The sequence below is a fragment of the Mustela nivalis genome, assembly GCF_964662115.1.
Source record: "Mustela nivalis genome assembly, chromosome: 1".
In the NCBI taxonomy this organism is placed as follows: domain Eukaryota; kingdom Metazoa; phylum Chordata; class Mammalia; order Carnivora; family Mustelidae; genus Mustela; species Mustela nivalis.
In genome coordinates, this window is record NC_139020.1 from 162,482,651 (window position 1) to 162,506,680 (window position 24,030).

Genomic DNA, 24,030 nt, shown 5'->3' on the forward strand with positions numbered 1-24,030 from the left:
GAGTCTAGTCATTTTCTACCAGCTCTCCAAGGATTAGCTTTTTCTATGTTCCCCAACAATTTGGGCTTACACATGGCATTAGATCAAGCCCTGACCCCGTATGATCTTATAACTTGGATCACTCTTTTACTTCCATGAAGATGGCAGTTCTTTCCATTTACTTGTTTTCTTTATTTTTTCTCAAAGATACAGCATATTTTTAATTTGATTTCCTTCCCTAATACTTTATGTTCTATAATGCTGTTTGCAAATATATTAAAATTTTTATTTTCCAACTTCTTGAAGAGATTTTATGTATTTATTTGACAGAGAGAGAGAGATCATACCTAGGCAGAGAAGCAGGTGGGGGTGGGGGCGGGTAAGCAGGCTCCCACTGAGCAGAGAGCCCTATGTGGGACTCAATCCCGGGACCCTGAGACCATGACCTGAGCCAAAGGCAGAGGCCCAACCCACTAAGCACCCAGGCGCCCCTTATTTTCCAACTCTTGCTGGTATATAGAAATGCAAGTGATTTTGTTTACAATTTTTTTGATTGAGCAGTCTTTCTCTTATTCTGATAATTTCTCTGTATGCTCATTTAGATTTTGTTTTTTTCTTTCTAATCCTTAGTTTTTAGTCTTGCCTTACTATCCTGGCTAAGATCTTCAGTACAGTGTTGAATAGAACAGGTGGCATTGCCTTGTTCCTCATCTTAAAAGGAATGCTTTCAACAATTCATTATTAGATATGATGTTTGTATGAACCTTTATTCTTTATCAGTTAAAGGCATTCTCTCCTTTCCCAGTTGGAGAAAATGGAAGAAATCCCAGTTGGATTTTTATCGCCTTTCCAGGGGGAGAAATCATATGATTTCTTTTGATCAATTACTATGGTGAATTAGATTGATTTGTAATGTTAAGCCCATCTTGATTCTGAGATTAATGTCAGACATGATTTACACACACACATTGTAGACTCAGTTTGTTAACTTTCTGTTTAGGAATTTTCCAACTGTGTTCATGAGTAGGATTGACTTTTAATTTGTCTTATAGTTTGGTATCAAGGTTAGCATAGCCTCATAAAGGGAATTGGCAGTAAGTCCCTTCCTTTTCTACTTTTTATGATAATTTATATAAAATTGAAATTTTTTGGTTCTTGAATACCTGTAGAACATATGAGTAAAACTATTAGGCCATATTTAATTGCTTTAATATTTAATTTGTTAATTATATTTATATTAATTTATATTATATATAAATATATAAACATATTCCTATATTATATTGTTTAATTAATTATATTAATTTAATATTTAATTCTTGAATATTTGATTTCTTTAATAATTAAAGGACTATTCAGATTTGATATTTGTAATTGACTCAGTTTTAATGTTATATCTTTTTTCTAAGAATTTGGTTTTGTTTCCAAGTTTATTGGCATACCATTGTTCAAAATAACTTTGTTTTATATTTTAGTATTTGAGACAACTCTAGTTATAACCCTTTTCATTCCTAGTATTACATTATTTGTGTCATCTCTTTCTTTCTTCCTTATTGGTTTCACAAGGGAATTACTTCATCTCTGATTAATTTAATGTATTTTTTTCTTATGATTTTTGACACTTTATTTTCTAAATCTTTAGGGTGGATCTTAGCTTATTGATTTCTCAGTCATCTTTTCTGATATAAGCATTAAGATGTCTACTCTCTTCTGAGTAGAGCTCTACCCATATCTACTTCTAGGCAGCCAATGATTATTTTCCTGTTGTTTTAGAGTGATTTGCACTTTGTAGAATTTTCTTTCTTTTTCTTTTCTTTTTTTTTTTTTAAGATTTTATTTATTTATTTGAGAGAGGGGCAATGAGACAGAGCATGAGCGAGGAGAAGGTCAGAGGGAGAAGCAGACTCCCTGTGGAGCTGGGAGCCCGATGCGGGACTCCATCCCAGGACTCCGGGATCATGACCTGAGCCGAAGGCAGTCGTCCAACCAACTGAGCCACCCAGGCGTCCCTGCACTTTGTAGAATTTTCTATGAAAGAAATCATACAGTATGTATATGTACCCTTTATTGTCTGGCTTCTTTCATTCTGCATAATTATTTTCAGACTCATCCATGTTTTATATGTATCAATGGTTCATTTTTTTATGGTGTATCCATTGTATGGAAGTACTGCTAAGTGATTTTTTTATCCTGAATTGATAAACATTTTTTAAAGATTTATTAATTTATTTGAGAAAGAGTGTGTGGTACACACAGATGTGTGCAGAAGTGGGGTGGTGGACAGAGGGAGAAGAAGAGGGAGAGAATCTCCAGCAGACTTTCTGCTGAGTGTGAAGCCTGGCATGGGGCTCAGTCTCAAAACCCTAATATCATGCCTGAGCCAAAATCAAAAGGTGGACACTTAACTGACTGAGCCACCGAGGGACCTCAATAAACACTTTTATCCTAAATGGATAGACATTTGAGCTATTTACTTTTTTTGACTACTACAAGTAAATATGTCATGAACGTTTCTGTACAAATGTTCATGAGAATATATGCTTTTTTTTTTTTTTTTAAGATTTTATTTATTTGTCAGAGAGAGAGAGTGAGCACAGGCAGACCGAGTGGCAGAGGGAAAAGCCAGCTCCCTGCAGAGCAAGGAGGCCCATGTGGGACTCGATCCCAGTACGCTGGGACCACGACCTAAGCCAGAGGCATCCACTTAACCAACTGAGCCATCCAGGCATCCTGAGAATATGTGCTTTCATTTCTCTTGGATAGATAGCTAAGAGTGTACTCGCTGGGTCATACATGGTAATTTTTAAGAAACTGCCAAACTGATTTCCAAAGTAGTTGTACCATTTTATATTCCTACCAGCTGTATATGAGTTCTATTTGCTCTTCAACTTTGCCATATTTGCCAGTATGGTCAGTCTTGTTAATATTGGGCATTCTGATGTTTACTGGCTCCTCATTGTGGTTTTGCTTTGCATTTCTCTAATGACTAATGTTGAGTATCTTTCATGCGCATATTTGCCATCCACATATCATTTTTTTTTTTTGAGATTTTATGTATTTATTTATTTATTTATTTGACAGAAATCACAAGTAGGCAGAGAGGCAGGCAGGTGGAGGGGGAGCAGGCTCCCGGCTGAGCAGAGAGCCCAATGCAGGACTCCATCCCAGGACCCTGAGATCGTGACCTGAGCCGAAGGCAGAGGCTTAACTCACTGAGCCACCCAGGCACCCCCACATCATTTTTCATCTGTTGACATCTTTTGATCTTTTGCCTATTTTTTTGAGTTGTTTACTTTCTTTCTTTTTTTTTTTTTTAAGATTTTATTTATTTATTTGACAGACAAAGATCACAAGCAGGCAGAGAGAGAGGAGGAAGCAGGTTCCCTGCTGAGCAGGGGCTCGATCCCAGGACTCTGACCGAGCCGAAGGCAGAGGCTTTAACCCACTGAGCCACCCAGGTGCCCCGAGTTGTTTACTTTCTTAACTAAATTTTGAGAATTCTTTATGTATTCTGGTGTGTGTCGTCTTCAGATACATGGTTTCCAAATATTTTCTTATACTCTTGATCTTTTCATTCTCTAAACAGTGTCTTTTGAGGAACACGGACTTTTTATTCAGATGAAGTCTAATTTATCAATTTTTTTATTTTATGAATTATGATCTTGATGTCATAGCAAAATCTTTACTTAACAAAAGATCACAAAAATTTTTCTCCTGTGTTTTCCCTAGCCATTTTATAGTTCTGGGTTTTATTTTATTTATTTATTTTTTAAGATTTTATTTATTTATTTGACATACAGAAATCACAGGTAGGTAAGGAGAGGGGGAAACAGGCTCCCCGCTGAGCAGAGAGCCCGATGCGGGCTTGATCCCAGGACCCTGGGATCATGACCTGAGCCAAAAGCAGAGGCTTTAACCTACTGAGCCACCCAGGCGCCCCTGAGTTTTATTTTTATAATTAAGTTTTCGTAATTTTTTATTAAGATTCTGTTTTTTCACTTGAGAGAGAGAGCAAGCAAGCACAATTTGGGGGAGAGCCAAAAGGAGAGGGAGAAGCAGACTCCCTGCTGAGCAGGCCCCCCTCCCCAACATGGGGCTTGATCCCAGGACCCAGAGATCATGACCAGGGCTTAACTCTCTGAGCCACCTAGGCACCTCTGTAATTTTTTTTTAACTGAATATAATCAGAAAACCTGGTTGTATGATAGCAGTTCTTGAAATTTGTTTTAGCTTGAGACTTGGTGTATTACCTTCCAGGATTTTTTCCTGAGTATTTATGTCCGTGTATATATAGCTACAGAGATACATTTGACCCTTAAACAACATTGGTGCCTCACCAACCTCCACACAGTTGAAAGTCTGTTTAATTTTTGACTCCCCAAAAACAACTACTAATAGCCTACTGTTGACTGGATGCCTTATCAATAACATAAATTCATACATATTTTGTGTTGTATGTATTATATATCATGTTCTTACATATTCATATTGATCATACATATTTTGTGTTGTTTGTATTATATATCGTGTTCTTACAAGAAAGTAATTTAGAGAAAAGAAAATGGTATTAAGAAAATCATAAGGAGGGGTGCCTGGGTGGCTCAGTTGGTTAAGTATCTGCCTTCAGCTCAGGTCATGATCATAGAGTTCCAGGGTCAAGTCCTGTACCAGGTTTCCTTCTCAGCAGGGAGTCTTCTTCTCCCTCTGCCCCTCACCCCCTGCACTTGTGCTCTCACTCTCTCTTTCAAATAAATAAATAACGTCTTTTTAAAAGATAATCATAAGGAAGGGGTGCCCAAGTGGCTGGGGTGCCTGGGTGGCCCAGCCAGTTGAACATCCGGCTTTTGTTTTCTACTCAGGTTATGATCTAAGGGTCTTGGGAACACTCCATGTTGGGCTCTGTGCTTATTGAGGAGTTCTGCTTCAGTTTCCCTTCCTCTGATCCTCCCCTGCTTGTACTTTCTCTCTAGTAAATAAATAAATCTTCTTTAAAAAAAAAAAAAAGAGAGAGGCTTTCAGTGGATTTACCAAAGCAGCTTTCTGCATCTTGGGCTCCAGGATCATCTCAGATGCCCAGTGAAGAGAATTCCCTGGAAGGCTCAGCTGCCTCTTGAACTGTCACGGAAGTGTAATAAAGAACTTTAGTAAATTGACTCTCAACCCTACTATCCAACTCCTTCCCCTATATCAGAATATCCACCCCAATGGCAGGACAGAGAGAAGAAACCAGGGGCTCCTTGACCTCATTTTCAGCAGCAGGACTAGAGGTAGAGTAAGGACTTTGCTAACTGCTTGGAAAGAAAGGAAGGAAAGGATGATGTGATTGGTTAAGTACCAGCAGTACCAACCAGCGACCCATGCTTCAAAACGATCTACAGCAGAAGGAAATTGAGGGTGGATCAAGAGTGGAAAGATTATTGCCTGTCATTATTGTCTATCATAAAGGTCTTTCGGAGGATACCAGCATGGAGAATAATTATGACATGTAGTCAGTATAAACATAAACTTTATTCTTGTACTGTTCTTGCTAGTAATTTTAGGATCATTATGCAGCAGCTTGGGAAAGCTGCTCTATATTAGCACAAACTGTACAATATTTTTATATTCTGTGATACAAGCTGGGTTTTTTGTATCTTTTCTACCTTGATACCAGTAATTTGTGAGGAATCCTGTAGTTTGCATTTGAATGACTCAGTATATGTACACTTTTTGATTTGACCTAAGGAGGAAACACTAACGGGTTTTGAGTGTTGGCATGTGTGTTTGAGAAGCCTGAAGCCATTAAGATAAAACCTAACCTCAAACTGGAAGCCAAGTAACTTGTGCAGAAGGAAGAAGGAAGAAGTAACTTTGTGCAGAAGACTTTGGGTGATTTGGTTAGAGTATTACTAGGGCAGTGTGCATGTGCTAGATTTTCTGGTTTCCAAAAATTGTAATAAAATTTTTTGATGTGCTATTTAAATTTTCAGTGGCAAATGTATGTAGAGGATCTTATTAAAACTGAGACTTATTTGGGGAAAAAAGACAACCATAAGGAAAAGAAAATGTGTTTACAGTACTACACTGCATTTATTGAAAAAAATTCATATGTAAGTATACTCACACAGTTCAAAACCATGTTTTTCAAGGGTCAGCTGTATATCGGTTTTTAAATTTAATGTAAATGGAATCACACTATATAAGATGTTCTGCAAGTTGCTTTTTTCACTTTGTCTCAGCGATTGACTTCCAAAGTAGTTACACCATTTTATATTCCTACCAGCAGTATACAAGAGTCCTGCTGCTCAAATCTATATAATTCTTTTTGCTGTTATAAGTATTATATAAATTAGAGCTGTTTAGCCACTCCACTGTAGAAGCACATTTTTTTTTTTAAAGATTTTATTTATTTATTCGAGATACAGACAGTGAGAGAGAGCACGAGAGGGGAGAAGTTCAGAGGGAGGAGCATACTCCCTGTGGAGCTGGGAGCCGAACTTGATCCGGGGACTCCAGTGACCTGAGCCAAAGTCAGTTGCTTATCCAACTAAGTCACCCAGGTGTCCTAGAAGCACATTTCTGAGTTGTTTCCAAATTTTCTTAGACGCAAATAGTGCTGCCATAAACATCTTTGTGTATGATGTCTCCTTGAGCTCACATGTGGGTGTATTTCTGTAGACTAGAAGTAGAATCACTGTCAAAATCTTTCTGGGCAGAATGTTATCTTCTATTCTGTGTTTTTGGTTTTGACAGCTGTTACATAACCTTATATATAAGAAATAGCTGGGCCACTGATAAACTCAGTTGTTAATTCAGCAAGTACTCATTGAGTACATACTTTTGTGACCTTTCCTTTTGGAGATTTTCAGTTCCTTCAGACGACAGACGACGTACCCCCTTTTTATTGCAGTATTTCTGAATGACCCTTTTACTACATCAAAATGATATTCATATTAAATACACCTATTCATACAGAAATAACTTTAAAAAACCAGTATACAGTAACTATTTTCAAGAGAAGTAAAAGAAGCAATATATTGTAAGGTAATATGTATTTCATGTAAATGCTCAGTCACAGCCCTCACAGAAGATGTATTGGAGAATTCACATAGTTTCACATACTTAAGTAAGTTAAGGCTTAAGAGTAGTAAGAAGATGAAGCTGTTTTCTAAGTAAAATACAGACCATGGACTTAGAATAAAATTAGTGTTGGAGTGCCAGGGTGGCTCAGTTGTTAAGCGTCTGCCTTCGGCTTAGGTCATGATCCTAGGGTCCTGGGATCAAGCCCCGAGCCTCCAGCAGGCAGGCTCCTTGCACAGCAGGAAGCTTGCTTCTCCCTCTTCCACCCCCTGCTTGTGTTCCCTCTTCTTTAAAAATAAAATAAAATAAAATTAGCATTATAATAAGGCTAGACTTTTAGTATGGTAAGAGAAAGAGTTGACAAGTGGAGTTGTCAAAAAGGAGAAAATGAAGTATGATGTCTTTCTAAGTATGATGTACCTTACCTGGAAGTAATATGTCAAAGTAATTTCCTGTGGTATGTATGTCTTGGGACAGAATAGTAGCATTCTTAGAAAACATCTCCTTTCTTAAAGTCTCACTTCATGAGGCGCCTGGGTATCTCAGTGGGTTAAGCCTCTGCTTTCGGCTCAGGTCATGATTTCAGGGTCCTGGCATCAAGCCCCGCATCGGGCTCTCTGCTCAGCAGGGAGCCTGCTTCTCCCCTCTCTCTAGCTGCCTCTCTGTCTAATTGTGATCTCTCTCTCCCTCTCTCTGTTAAATAAAAAAAATAAAATCTTAAAAAAAAAATCTCACTTCATTTGAGGTGTGTACCTTTAGTGTTTGACACCTTAAAAAGACTTGGGAGATTGTATCCTTTTATTGGTCACAGGAAATGGGGGATTAGAAATGAAACCATTTTGTCTATAAACAGTGAACATCTGCTATAGAAGATAACATCTTAGGGTGATAGGTTTAGTTCTATGCATTTAATTTCCTCCAAAATTATAATAGGAATGTTCTGTGTTTATATAATGTATTGTACTTTATTGCCTCATTTTAATCCTCCCATTATTCTGTGAAGTAAGAGGTATCAATGACAATTTCACAAATGAGTAAAGAAAGGCTTAGAACAATTATGGGACTTGTCCAGAGCCATCCAGGCAGGAGCTAGCCTTCAAAGTGTAATGAGTTTCCCTGTAACTAGCTGCCTACCAGGATGATTCAGTTAGATTTGTGATTACAGAAAAATAGCCTGGTTTTAAAGTATCTTCAGTAGGCAAGGAGAATTCCTTCTCAGAGTAAAATATTTCATATCATCTTATGAAAAAAAGATTTTCTTGAATGGGTAGAAAAGGAGTTTTTAAAATGAAGAAAAGTATGAGGAACACTCATTTCGGACTTGGGGTGGAAAATAAGATCATTCATAATACCAAACTCTAACAATATTTGCTGGTTTTAAAAGGTAACTTTTTTGGAAATAGGGGTTTTTTTTAATCGATTTTTATAGAAGTGTTAAAACATCTGGAAAATTTGAAAAGGAAAGAAGAAAGGCATATTTCTACAATTTTGCACATCTCTCACTATCATTTTATCACTTTAACTCTTCCTTGTGTAACCATTCTACCTCTATCACTCTATCCTTCTTACTGTTAACTTTCCTCCAAAGTGCTCATCATTATCTGACAAACATATATACTACTTTGTCACAATAGGATGTAAAGTGCAAGAAGGCAGGAACTTTGTTTCATTCGCTATTTTCTTCCCAGTATTTAAAACACTTGCCAGTGTGTAGAACACAGTAAGTACTCAATACTAAGATTTCATTATTGAGCGCCTGGGTGACTCAGTCGGTTAAGTTAATGTTAAGTTAATGTCTCTGAATTTTGCCTCAGGTCATGATCGCAGGGGTCATGAGATTGAGCCCTGTGTCAGGCTCCATGCTCAGGAGGGAGTCTGCTTGGGATTCTCTCTCTTCCCCTTTGCCCCTCCCCAGGCATGCATGCACGAGCTCTATCTCAAATAAATCTTTTCAAAATTTTATTTTTGGTCTTTTTTTCACATGCATGTCATCCAGTTGTAATCACAGCATGCACACAACTTAGTAGTGTGATTTCACAGAATGTTATTTTACAGAATAAATGTAAATATCCTTTCCACGGGTTGCTACATAGGCTGGATGACCAACATTTTTCATATCTACATAGTATTGTATTAAGGGAGCATAACATAACCCATCTCCTAGTTTGAGACATTTCAGTTGCTTCTGACCTTTAGGTTAAATAAATCCATTCTTTACCAGTCAAAGGGCCCAAAGTGAATAACAAAAACCAGCTGTTGCTGAGGTGCCTGAGTAACTGTTGGTAGGCCATATGCCTTTGGCTGGGGTCCTGATCCCAGGGTGCTGAGATCAGGCCCTGGATCGGGCTCCCTGCATGGTGGGAGGCCTGCTTCTCCCTCTCCCTCTCCCTCTCCCTCTGCCACTCCTCCTGCTTGTGCTCTCTCACTTGCTCTGTCAAATAGATTTAATAATAAAAAAAAAAAAAGCTATTGCGGATTTAAACAAAAATGGGCTTCATGAAAAACATTGAGTTAAAATATGTGTGAGGAAGGATGGATGGATTGGATTGGAATAACTTGACAAAGTTACCAGAAAAGCTAGAAAAGTAGCTTTGCAGGTGGGAACTACACACAAATCTCACCAAAAGAGCCAGTTCAGTAAAGCTGTGACTGTACACCATAGCACTGCCTAGGCTGGACATGGAGCTCCTATTACCAATGCAAAGTCTTGGCTTAAACATCTGATTAATCCCTCTGCCCTCCAAGGGAGGCGAGGCCTGCAAGTATCTGCCATTTTGTGCTTCTGCAGTTAAAGGTGGGCTCTACTTCATCTGGACCTTTGAGAGAGGGAATTTCTGTATTCCCTAGAAAAATAATTTAGGAACACACACTGATAAAGCCATTTCTATATATAGGATAGTTTGGATTTCTGTATTTAGGATAAGATGGATTCCCAGAAGTAGAATCACCAGGTCAGAGGGCATGAACAGATCTTTATGATGAGAAGAGCAGACCTGTTGGCTTAAACAGATGGGCCTTGGAGCTTTTTTCCCCTGATAATAATCTTTCCTTTTACACATCATCTATTGGCTTTACTGAATGTTATCTTTCTTAGAGCTTTCAATAGTTGTTGAGGTACAGGGACTTTTAGTATCCCTTTTTGTAATGGAAAATCCTTTTTTTCTCCCCTGGATGGATTCTTCCCTTTTGGGTTAGAGCACCTACGTTTATGCTAGCATCTGAAAAAAAAGGCATATTAACTTAAATTATTTTAAGTTAGTACACGTATGAACTTGTGGAGTGGAAATTCATCATTTATAACACTGAACTTATTTTTAAAAATTTCATTCTTCTCAGTTCCTCCCCCCCATCCTATATAAAGGTAAATATCCATAAAGCCTTTTTCTTCTTACCACCATATCCCTCAGGCTTTCATTTGTTTTGATTTTGGTGATTGGCCAGCATTCACTTCAAATAAGTTCTTTGTCCAGGTATTAAAATAGGTAGTGGGTCCCATGTCAAATAGAAGGCTACAGTTTGGTTTAGAGACAGGTGCTGAGTATTAGTTACAGCCCTACCTCAACTGTGACCTCAGGAGCTCCCTTTCCTCTGTGGCTCTGGGGGATGGCTGAGACTGAGTCTTGAAGCCATTGAGTAGTGGGTTACTGCGCCCTCATTTGCAAGGACTGCATGAGTTCACCTTCCTGCCAGAATGGGAGGCTGCAGAGGCAAGAACTCTGACCTGAATTCACATGCCTGGCATATGTTGGGTGGGTGTAGTAAAATATTTGTTGAAGGAGCCCAGTGCAGTTATTCTTATGGTTGTTTTGTATGTAATGTAGATTGTTACATTGTCTTCCCTTTGAATAGAATAGTAACTTGCAAAGACCCTGTATCTTCAAAAATGTTGTCTTGATGTACTGTGAAGTTCAAAATGCTATATGCAGAATACAGTGTTTCTGAATTCTTCACATCTTTCCTCCACTCTTTGAGTTGTTTTGAGTTGGTTGGATTCCATGGTAACCTGCTCAGGAGTTCTCAATTCAGGAAAGGTGGTCTTTAAGGGGAAACCCGTGAAGATAGGGGGGAGGAGGATGGCTCATTTAGCAAAGGCAACAATCTAGGTGAAGGGAGAACTTTGTAAAGCAAAGTACACCTTCCTTAGAAGCAGTTAATCATATTATTAGACAAACTGCTTCAGCAGCTGGGGAAGAGGCAGGAACATGTCAATTTTGCTTCCTTGGTTACAGGGAGTGATAGTGTACTTGACCTTCAGCAAGCAGGGTCAGAAAGAGGGCATCTTTAAAACAGTTCTGTCTGGTTTTGGTGAATGGAATTTACTGGCAGTTTAAAAAGCAAATGCCTGAGTTTTCCCCAACCAACCCTTGACTCTTGGTTGGGCTCTCTGACCTGGGAGGTTGCTGAGGAAAAATGTAAATAAAGCTGCAGGGATCCATTGGCATGGTAAGTGTTAAGTGTCCTAAAAAAACAAGACTGCAATTTTGTTCTCATTCTGTTTCTGGGGAAAGCCTCTTTGTAATGCAGTGTATTTCATAGGTTCTTGTTTTTAGAGCAGTTGGTAAAATAGCAGTGGATTTAGACACCTATTATGTATTTTGAAGGAATTTAATTTAGTGTGTGTTGCTATGCTTAGCACCTAGCAAATTATGTCTTCATAGGAACCTGTATTTGAGTATGCTGGGGTAAATTCAAGTGGGACAAAAACTGCTTGCTTGTTTGTTGTTTTCAACAATTTTACCTGCTTGTGAATAGGGAGTTGCTCTTAAACACCTCATTTTTTTTTTTTTTTTACATAATGTGATTAGTGATTATTGACTGTTTGGATATTTCCTTTCATGCCAAGAAATATAGGACTGTGATTTTATATTTTTAAGCATATTATCAGCTGGAGAATTTAAAAACTGTTTAATCACTTCTGATATAAATGAGATTGACTTTGCAGTGTTCAAGCTTGAATCCTTTATTGACTCCAGTATATTGAAGAGCCTAACTTACCAGTCATCAGGAGAATTTATTTTTTAGGAACAAAACACCGTGGCATTGTAAGGTCCTAATCCTTTGTGTGAGGGGAGAGATGAACCCTTTTAAGGCCAGCAGCCCCCTGTGGATTCCTCTCTCTATGCTGCAAGTTGCTGCACAAAGAGGGTTTAACTCTTTGCCCACTGACCCTTCACTACACTTATTACTTAATGGTCCTTTGAAATAAAAATAAAAGGAGGATGTGATACATTTCAGTTCAGGCTGAAGGTATTCCATGGCTGAAACCTTTTACCCTACTTAGGTATTTATATTACTCATTGTTTCACTGGGAATGTTTAGAAGTCTGAAGCTTGTGGTTGAGATTTGTAACATATTAGGTCTGCATGATCTTTTTTTTCCCCCACAGGGTGTGAACTTGGTTCCCCTATTAATAACCCATGGGAATGTTGCAGCCAGAACTTGGAATAAATTACAGATTTAGAAACTCTTAATATTTGCTTTTTAATGTGGGCTTTCTCTTCAACCTAGATGTCCATCTTTCAGCAAGTAAACCACAGAAATTTTTCCAGGAATTTTTTTCTTTTAAAAAATGCTGCCATGGGACGCCTGGGTGGCTCAGTGGGTTAAGCCACTGTCCTCGGCTCAGGTCATAATCCCAGGGTCCTGGGATCGAGCCCCAAATCAGGCTCTCTGCTCAGCAGGGAGCCTGCTTCCTCCTCTCTCTCTGCCTGCCTCTCTGCCTGCTTGTCATCTCTCTCTGTCAAATAAATAAATAAAATCTTTAAAAAAAAAAAATGCTGCCAAAGCAATGTCATCTTATGATGTAATAGAGAAGGTTCTCACTCCAGGGTGAAAATGTATGAACTTTCCTAGCAGTCTCATAAACCCAGGTATGTCAGTGAAAGCCTGTACTCCTTGGGTTTGTGTAATAAACTGCCAAAGCAGGTGTTGTACAATACCTGTAGGATGTCTAATTAGCAGACAGGCAGGAGAGTGGAATAAAAGAAGAAATGGTCTAGGCAGAGTCCCAGGATCAAGGACTATAAAACAGAATTCTTACTCATTCCTGAAGTTAATAAATGTTCATTCACTAAGCAATCATTGTGGCCCTAAGATGAACCTGGCCTGGGGAGTAAAAGGAGAAAAAGGACATGTTTCATACTGCCCTCTGGGGCTGGCTTAACCAAGCAGTTAGGGTATGTGCCTTGTGGAGAGTGCTAAGATGCAGGAGCTTCGAGCACCCAGAACGGGACCTGTATATCAACTTGAGGGATCAGGAAGGGCTGGCCTGAGGAGAAGGGTTTTATTAAACTCTTTAGACAGTAAACATTTGTGTGTTGGGCAAGCATAACTAACTTTTTTTTAAGAGATTTTATTTATTTATTTGACAGAAAGAGAGTAAGCATGTGCACAAGCAAGGGGAGCCTCAGGCAGAGCGAGAGGAAGAAGCAGACTCCTCGCTGAGCAGGAAACCCAGTGCCAGGGCTCTATCCCAGCACTCTGGGATCATGACTTGAACTGAAGGCAGACACTTAGGGCAGTTTACTTCAGAAAAGATGCAAAACAGGACAGATGATTTTACCCTTTAAGTGTGAGTCTGAGACCATGCCCGGGAAGGTGTGTTTCCAAACATACTTTCACATCCTGCTTGCTCATGGTTTAATTGAGTCCTTTGGACTAGCCATTTTCCTGCTAAAATGCAGGTGTTCTGGCCAGTGTGTAAGGCACACCTGGGAACGAATGATCCTGTCCTTTGCAACTTGAGTGGACTGAAGGAGTAGAAAGTAGGCTAAGGCAAATGGCCAAGACTAACATCAGGTACTGAAAAGGTAGGCAGGAAAGGATGGAAAGGAAATGCTCCTGCTAGTTAATTTGCATCAATATTTTTATGTCCTATTTCCAAATTGGCTTTTTATTACTGTGCTAAATGATACTCAGCGATAAGCTCTGGAAAGAAAAAAGTGGATTCCTCACCTGGATATGTACTTATAATATCAGCCTCTGAATCCATATAGCTTCAAGAATTTCCGAGCAGTCCTATCGTGGCATCACTTCGCCTTCAAGCCAGATCATATCAAACTGCCCCTGGTGCCACTAGAACACACCTTCTCCCTAAAGGTCACAAGGGTGCAGGGGATCCTAAATGTTTTCCCATTAACCTGTCACCTCCAGAGTTAAGCATTCCTCTGCTAAATTTAAGGGATATTTTGGGCTGTTCATCTTACCTAAATTTGTTACTGAGCTACTGGGAGCCTATTGCCAATGTGACCCATACTCCTCTCAGGCAAATTCGTAGAGGCCCTTGGGCTTCTCATACAAAAGGAATTATAAAATTTACAAGCATATCCTTTAACAGGTGAGGGAACCAGAGTCTAGAGAGTTTAACTGTGACCCACACTGAAGTTGGCAGAAAGCAGTCTTCGCACCCAGTCTGTGCTACATCCATTATAGCTATCTTCCCCCAATAGATGCTCTAAGACAGAACCACTTTTGATTGTTCTGCACACCCAGCATGCAGCAAGCTCTAGGGTAGCACAGGGTTGATACATAGCAGGTTCAAGTGAAACATGGACAACAGTCGCTTTCGCCTTATTCACATAGAAAGCTTCTTTGAAACCCTAATACATAATTCTGAATACTGTTATTCTTTTAAATAAACTTTAGTGTACATAAGTTTACAATTCATAAGTGTGTGACACAACGAATTATTGCACAGAGGTCATGTCCATGTAAACACTACTCAAGTTACAAGCAGAATATAGGGGTGCCTGGCTGGCTCATGAGTTTGAGCCTCACCTTGGGCATAGAGATTATTTTTCTTAAAAAAGGTAGAATAAATTTCCTTCCTCCTTCCAATTACTGCTCCTACCTCTCTCCCTAAAGGTGACCTTTATTCTGACTCCTTAAATAATTTTCTATTTATTTTATTCATCTAAAAAAATTTTAGGAACTCTATTAAGATATAATTCACGTATCATACAATTTACCTAAAGTGCATAATTCTGTAGCTTTTATTAATTCATAAGGTTGTGTAGCCATCACCACTATCTTGTTGCAGAATATTTTCATTAACACAAAAACACACTTTATTTTTTTTTTTTTTTTTTTTTTTTTTTTTTTTTAAAGATTTTATTTATTTATCAAAGAGAGAGAGGGGGAGAGAGCGAGCACAGGCAGACAGAATGGCAGGCAGAGGCAGAGGAAGAAGCAGGCTCCCTGCTGAGCAAGGAGCCCGATGTGGGACTCGATCCCAGGACGCTGGGATCATGACCTGAGCCGAAGGCAGCTGCTTAACCAACTGAGCCACCCAGGCGTCCCAAAAACACACTTTAGATGTCACCCACTTACCCCATTTCCTTATTCCCCAGCCATAGGCAACCACTATTTACTTTCTGGGTTCTTTGGGGTTTGTTTAACTTGCTTATTCTGGGCATTTCATATCAATGAAACCAAGCAATCTGTAGCCTTTTATGTCTGGTCTTTCAGTATGTTTTCAAAGTTCATCTACAATGTAGCTTGAGTCAGTACTTTTTTTTTTTTTTTTTAAGATTTTATTTATTTATTCGACAGAAAGAGATCACAAGTAGGCAGAGAGGCAGGCAGAGAGAGAGAGAGGAGGAAGCAGGCTCCCTGCTGAGCACAGAGCCCGATGCGGGACTCGATCCCAGGACCCTGAGATCATGACCTGAGCCAAAGGCAGCGGCTTAACCCACTGAGCCACCCAGGCGCCCAGTACTTTTTTTTTCCCCCTTAAGATTTTATTTATTTGGGGTGCCTGGGTGGTTCACTTGTTAACCATCCGCCTTTGGCTCAGGTCATGATCCTGGGGTTCTGGGATCGAGGCCTGCATTGGGCTCCCCACTCAGTGGGAAGCCTGCTTCTTCCTCTCCCACTCCCCCACTTGTGTTTCTTCTCTCACTGTCTCTCTCTCTCTCTGTCAAATAAATAAATAAAATCTTCATTAAAAAAAAAGATTTTATTTATTTATTTCCTGGGGGGAGAGGGTAGAGAGTGAGAGAGCACAAGCAGAGGGAGTGGCACGCAGAAGGAGAAGCAGGCTCCCTGATGAGCAAGGAGCCCGATGTGGGACTCGAACCCACGGCCCTTGGGGTAAGGACCTGAGCTGAAGGCAGCTGCTTAACCAACTGAGCCTCCCAGGTGTCCTTATGTATTTTTTTTAATATGTCTCTGGATTCAGTTTGCTAATGTCTTATTGAAGATTGTTACATCTATATGGATAAGGAATATTGGTTTGTAGTTTCTTGTGATGTCTTTGCCTAGTTTTGGTTATGTAGAATGAATTGAGAAGTGTTCCCTCTTGTTTTTTGTAAGGGTTTATAAAGCATTGGTTCTTGATATACCTTTTTTTTTTTTTTTTAATGAGAGCAAGCATGTGCGAATGGGTGGGGGGAAGAATCTTAATCTTTTTTTTTTTTTTTTAAGATTTTATTTATTTGAGAGAGAGACAGAGATAATGACAGAACATGCGTGGGGAAGAGAGGGAGAAACAGGCTCCCCACTGAGCATCTGTGATCTGATCAGGGAGCCCTCCATGGGGCTTGAGCCCAAGACCTTGGAATCATGATCTGGGCGGAAAGCAGACACTTAAATGGCTAAGCCACCCAGCTTCCTCTTAAGAGAGAATCTTAATTAAGCAATCTCCATGCCCAGTGTGGAGCAAACGTGGGGCTTGATCTCCTGATCCTGAGATCATGACCTGAGCAGAAATGAAGAGTCAGTCACTTAACTGATTGAGCCAAACAGGCACCCCATGATATGCTTTTATTCAAAGAGCAGTAATAACTGCCCACTTCAGATGCCCAGATGACCACTCAGAACCTTGAACCTTGCCTTTGGTGGGTATTGACTAAATTACAGACCTTTGTGTAATTGATGGGCTTTTCCCAGCGCCATCCCAGTAGGACTGGGGGATTACCAGGACTCTTGGACAAGTAGTTTTTCATCGTAGTGCTGGTTCTTTTTGCCATCCTCTGTGGTGCTATAAGAGCCTTTCTACAGGAAACTGTCATCTTAAAGGAGTGTTTTAGAGCTGGTTTTGGAGAGAGTGAAAACATTCAAAGATCATTTCTAAAAAGTTACCTTAGTAGCTATTTATTAAATTTGTATAGAGCAGATTTGAAATTCCTGTTTTTTGGGGAATTTTTTGGTTTTGTTGGGTATTTGTTTTTTATTTTCAACATTAGAAATAGCTCTCTTAAGATTGTATTTTCTTAAGACAGTCATCCTATGGCAATATCTCATTAGTTTGTCATTCTGGGCCCAAACACCAGAACTACTCAAGTTTATTACTCAAAGCCACAGTGAAAGCAAGAGGCATGGTCCCTAGCCACCACTGGGCATTTTTCTTTTCTTTTCTTTTCTTTTTTTTTTAAATTAAATATAATGTATTATTCGCTTCAAGGGTACAGGCCTGTAAATCATCAGTCTTACACAATTCACAGCACTCACCATAGCACATACCCTCCCCAGTGTCCATCACCCAGCCATTGTATCCCTTCCTCCCCACCCCCCAGCAACCCTCAGTTTATTTCTGGAGATTAAGAGTCTCCTATGGTTTGTCTCCCTCCCCGGTCCCATCTTGTTTTATTTTTTACCCCCTCCCTACACCCCATGACCCCCCCACCCTGCTTCTCAAATTCCTCATAGCAGAGCGTTTGTATGATAATTGTTTTTCTCTGATTAACTTATTACACTTAGCATAATACCCTCTAGTTCCATCCACATCATTGCAAATGGCAAGATTTCATTTCTTTGAATGGCTGCATAGTATTCCATTGTGTGTGGGTGTGTGTATATATATACACACACACCACATCTTCTTTATCCATTCATCTGTTGATGGACATCTAGGTCCTTTCCATAGTTTTGGCTATTATGGACATTGCTGCTATAAACATTCGGGTGCATGTGCCCCTTTGGATCACTACATTTTATCTTTAGGGCAAATACCGAGTAGTGTGATTACTGAGTTGTAGGGTAGCTCTGTTTTTTACTTTTTGAGGAACCTTCATACTATTTTTCCAGGGTGGCTGCACCAGCTTGCATTCCCACCAACAGTATAGGAAGGTTCCTCTTTCTCCACACCCTGGCCAACATGTCGTTTCCTGACTTGTTAATTTTAGCCATTCTGACTGGTGTGAGGTGGTATCTCATTGTGGTTTTGATTTGTATTTCCCTGATGCCAAGTGATGTTGAGCACTTTTTCATGTGTCTGTTGGCCATCTGGATGTCTTCTTTGTAGAAATGTCTGTTCATGTCTTCTGACTACTGGGCATTTTTCTGAGCTACCTTGTGATCCAGTCCACTTCCCGCTCCCCCAACAGGTACCACGGACACAGACCTCTCGGCCGGAATCTCCAGGGATGACCAGCCCCTCCCCGCGCATCCAGATAATCTCCACCGACTCTGCGGTAGCTTCACCTCAGCGAATTCAGGTACTGCACCAATCCCACTTGGTTCCAGCCACCTGCCCAAAGGTAGTCTTGCGTTCTGAATCCTTTCCAGCCAAACCTGCCTTGGGATTTCACTGAAGAGTTGTGCCTCTTGGACATCAAGTACAATACAACCTCATTTATTCTTTAAAAACTAAAACAGAAAAAGTCTACGTTGATTGAACTAACTTACTTTAAATGCAAAAGTCTAAACTGTTGTTTGAAACTATTGGGATCAATGTACCAATTCATTACTTTACATGCTTCCATTTTGAGAAGCAGTATGTCCTAGTAGTTAAGTGTATGGGTTGCCACTTGAAGTCAAATTCAGTGCCCAACTTTTTAGCTGTTTTGATCTTGAAAATTAACTTTTCAAAGCCTCACTTTTTTTCATTTAGAAAACGTATGTAAACCTCACAAAGTTATTGTGAGGAATCATTGGGATATTACTTATAAAGTGCTTAGAACAGTGATTGGCACATGCATGCTTATGTTTAGTATGTGCTAATTATCTATATGCAATAATTATTGCTAGTATTATTATTATTAACTATTTAGTATTCACTTATGATAGATTTAATCTTCCCCAGGTCTGAACCTGCCTCTGGCCCATTGAAGAAGGAGAAGATACGTGTATTGAAATCATGATCAACAAGTTGGGAGGCAGGGATAACATGTTGATTACACACATTTTTTTTTTTTAAGATTTTATTTATTTGACAGGCAGAGATCACAAGTAGACAGAGAGGCAGGCAGAGAGAGAGAGGGGAAACAGGATCCCCGCTGAGCAGAGAGCCCAATGCGGGGCTCGATCCCAAGACCCTGAGACCATGACCTGAGCCAAAGGGAGAGGCTTAACCCACTGAGCCACCCAGGAAGATTAAAGATTCAAAGTTACCTCAACAAGCTGAATCAAAAGGCCAAACCAAAAAAAAAAAGAAGAAGAAGAAAAAGATGAATGGCAGAAAAATATTAGTTACGTAACAAATTTGAGAGACTACAAAGGTGGACAGTAATTTGAGTGAATAAGTAAAAAGATTACTTCATTCACAGTTATTCGAAGCTCGGTATACTTGAACAGGATGATATCGTAACTAGATAATTTCTATAATGTTAACCCACTCTTAAAAGTGATTTTGTGATTTTTTTTTTTTTTTGGACTACCTATTATAAACTAAAGATAGAAGAGCTCTAATAAGTAAAATGAAAGAAGTTAAAGATTATATTCCCTGGGGGCGCCTGGGTGGCTCAGTGGGCTAAAGCCACTGCCTTCGGCTCAGGTCATGATCCCAGGGTGCTGGGATCGAGCCCCACATCGGGCTCTCCACTCAGCAGGGAGCCTGCTTCCCCCTCTCTGCCTGCCTCTCTGCCTGCTGGTGATCTCTGTCAAATAAATCAAATCTTAAAAAAAAAAAAATACTATATTGCCATTATGTCTGTACTGCATAATATTTTATCATAAATACTGATGCTCATATAAGTCATTTTTAACTTCATACCAGTAGGAAACATGTATCTGAGTGTTTGGAAATTCAGAAGTAATAGGCTCTCAGAAATACGAACTCTGTAGCTAAACTATTTTTTTCTCTTTTATTTTGTTCTTGTTTGCTCATTGTGACTTGAAAATGGGTCCTTTATCGTTTTGTGGAATATGTATTAGAATTCTACCTACATAACTCCCAACTCTAGGAAAGGACGTACTGCATTCAATCATAGCCTATACATCTTGGACTCACAACCATCTGAGAGCAAATGAGAACATAGAAAGTCCCCCTGGAGACCGTCCGTAACTAATGTATGTATCAAGAGAGTACTCCTTTCCCCCCATATTGGTATGAGAAGAATCTCTCTTTTCCTAAGGGCCATTCTAGCACCCCATTCCTTACAGTGGGCTATCCCCATGTCATGGTGCTTGGCCCATGGTGACACTGCTGTCCTGGCTGTAATGCAATGCAATAAGGTCCCTTGAACAGAAGTCTTCTAGATTAGATGCTTGGTGTTGAGCTTTTAGTCTCTCTGGGGAAGATAACCCTTTGGCATGAATCTGTATACAGTGAATATAGTGAAAATCTTTTCATTGTGAACTGTCAATAAAATTGGACATAACCCTAAGTGCAGCTGAATTGACTATATTTCAAGGTTTTTTTGTTTGTTTGTTTTATTTTGTTAAGGAAAATAAAGGTTATAGGATGGTTTTTTGGTTCTTGATGTTGGTGTTGATGGCTTCAATGAAGTGTTTCATTCCTAGCCCTGACTTCAGTGATGAGTCTCCAACACCCTGAGGCCTGGGAAGAGAATAAGTGCTATCATGTTTTCATGAATAACAATGCTTAGAACCCAAATGGTGGCTTCAGTGGGAAGTTGGGAAGGAAAGATTATATAATGAGGTGCTTAGGGCTGGGTGACATTTAAGAACTTTGGTTCTGAATGGGACAACCTCCGGATCAAATCTCGTCTCCACTTAGCTATGTGACTCTGGAGAAATTTTCTGTAACTTCTATAGATATAGATATAAAATGACAACAATAATAGTACCTATTTAATAGGATTTTAAAAGGATTAAGCACTTGCAATCTTACAGTAAACATACATCGATGTTAGCAACTGAGTTATAATTTTTTTAAGTTTTATTTTTATATAATTTCAAACTTACATGGAAATCCTGTATATCTACCCAGATTCACCATTTGTTTGCTATTAACATCCTAAGTGAATGTACATACATTTTTTTGAATCATTTGAGAATAGGGATATCATACCTCTTTGCCCTAAATATTTCAGTTTGTATTTTCTAAGAACAGTGACATTTTCTTACATAATCACAGTACAATTCTCAAAATCAGGGAATTTAATATTGAAACATGCCATTATCTAATCCATACTTCATATTCTAAAATGTCATTGGTTGTCATAGTGTAAGTCCTTCATAGCTGTTTTCTCCCATTCCAGGATTTGTTAATGTTTTTAATAACAATAATGTGACAGTCAACGCAAGATCAGCATATCTAGGTATGTTGGCCAACAGAGAGTGATCTGGAACATAGACTTTTATCTGTCAGTATCTTGTCATCCTAATGACTGCAAAGGGCTTTGGGGCGAAGTGGTAAGGCTGGGGGAAGTAGACTTGTGGCTGAAGTTGAGAACCATTGTTTTGGGGATAAAGAGGTCTAGGGTGGAGGCTGTGGAAGGAGATAGGGAGATAAGAAGAGCCATAGGGGAGCACCCAGTTGTCTGAGAATGAGGCTTAATCAAACCCATCCAATCCTGAGGTAGCCTCTCAATAAATCTCGTAAGTTTTCATCATAATGCAGTGTTTCCAGGCCAGCAGTTTGCAAATTTTGTCTTTATTGCTTCCCACATGACATAAACATGAGGTTCAAAAAAATTTTTTTAATCCAGCTTTTAAATCAGTCAAGATAGATTAAAAGAAAAACACACTTGAACATGTCCTATACAAAATTTGACATGCTGGAGATTAAAGGTGTGCTCACATGTACTGCCATGTTCATTGTTTGGGGCAGACCTTGGTATAAAGCTTCTCTTGCCATTTCTTTGTGTTTTTTTAAGAGTTTGAAATCTTTTTTTTTTTTAAGATTTTATTTATTTATTTGTTTGTTTGTTTATTTATTTGACAAGCAGAGATCACAAGTAAGCAGAGAGGCAGGCAGAGAGAGGGAAGCCGGCTCCCCGCTGAGCAGAGAACCCGATACTCGATCCCAGGACCCTGAGATCATGACCTGAGCCAAAGGCAGTGGCTTAACCCACTAAGCCACCCAGGCACCCAAGAGTTTGAAATCTTAACTTGGGCTCTTAAAGCACCCCCTTCCCTCTTTCTCTCGTCTACTACTCTTTCTTCCTGCACATCCCTTCTTAAATGCCAGTATTTGTTTTTTGTCCTCTCCATGTCCTCAGCCATCTGATGTTTTCTTTCCTCACTCTGATGTTCTCCTGGCCCCGCTCAGGTACTCACTGCTGCAACAAAATCACCACACCAAACAGGGTACAGAGAAAATGATGCATCTCCCTTCCTCCTCTTCCCCAAGTCACCCAGGTCTCTCCTAGGAGGTAGCCACTATTATCATATTGCTTATTTGTTTTTTCAGAGACAGGCTGTACATACAAACCAAAAGCACACTTGTAAATATGTACAGCGTATTATTCATGCATGTAGACATTTTTCTAGACTGTTCTACACCTTACATTTTTGTCTTAACATTTCTTAGAGGTAGTTCCTGTGTGGTAGAAAGAGCTCCTTCTTTCTCTTGAATGGCAGTTTTGATATCCCGTGGATGCTGTAGTGAATATCTTTTACCTGTTTGATTTAGCACATCTGTAGAATCAGTTCCTCAAACTAGGATTGCTAGGAGAAAAGATGTATCCATATGTAATTTTTTATTGAGGTGCAATTGACCTATCACATCACATTAGCTTCAGGTATACAACATAATTACTTTTTTTATGATTTTATTTATTTATTTGACAGAGAGATCACAAGTAGGCAGAGAGTGAGGGGGAAGCAAGCTCCCCACTGAGCAGAGAGCCTGATGCGGGGCTCAAAACTGAGGACCCTGAGATCATGACCTGAGCAGAAGGCAGAGGCCTTAACCCACTGAGCCACCCAGGCACCCCTACAACATAATGATTTTTTTTTAATATTTTATTTATTTGAGAGAGAGTGTGCACAAGAGAGACCGTGAGCAGGGGAGAAGGGCAGAGGGAGAAGATTCTCTGCTGATCAGAGGGCCCAATGGAGGACTTGATCCCAGGACCCTGGGATCATGACCTGAGCAGAAGGCAGACACCCAGCCAACTGAGTCACCCAGGCACCCCAGTGTAATGGTTTGATATTTGTATATATTGTGAAATGATCACCACAGTAAGTCAGGTTACCATCCATCACCATATGTGGTGAGACATTTTTTTTCTCGTACTAAAAACTTTTTTAAGATTTACTCTCTTAGCAACTTTCAGGTTTACAACACAGTATTAACTGTAGTCACTGTGCTGTATGTTGCATCCCTGTGACATTTATTTTATAACTGGAAATATGTACCTTTTGACCATTTTTGCACATTCTGACCCCCTTTCGAACCTCCCCACTTCAGGGAGCTACCAGTCTGTGCTGTGTACCTATGAGCTGCTTTTTTTTTTTTTTTTTTTTCAGAGACTCCGCATGTAAATGAGATCATATAGTCTTTGTCTTTGCCTGACTTATTTCACTTAGCATACTGCTCTCAAGGTCTCTCCATGTTGTTGCAGGTGGCAAAATTATGTTCTTTTTTATGGCTGTACAGTACTCAGTTGCATATAAATAAACACACATAACATACATACTACATTTTCTTTATCCACTCATCCATCTATAGACACATACGATGTTTCCATATGTTGGCAATTATAAATAATGCTGTGATGAAAATTGAGGTGCATATATCTTTTTGAGCTAGTGGTTTTTGTTTTCCTTGGATAAATACCTAGAAGTGGAATTGCTGGATTATATATGATAGTTCTATTTTTTAATTTTTAAAAAAATTAAAGCCACTGTTTTTCATAGTGGCCA

The 24,030-nt window shown here is 39.4% G+C and overlaps 1 protein-coding gene across 2 annotated transcripts in view; it reads left to right on the plus strand.

The window, feature by feature from the left end:
• Positions 1-24,030, plus strand: part of NR2C2 (nuclear receptor subfamily 2 group C member 2) — a 105,077-nt gene that overhangs the window by 36,565 nt on the left and 44,482 nt on the right. For both annotated transcript variants that reach the window (XM_082748232.1, XM_082748233.1), the window contains one exon: positions 18,363-18,473. In XM_082748232.1, the coding sequence (XP_082604358.1) occupies positions 18,363-18,473 (111 nt within the window). The remainder of the gene's footprint in view (positions 1-18,362; positions 18,474-24,030) is intronic.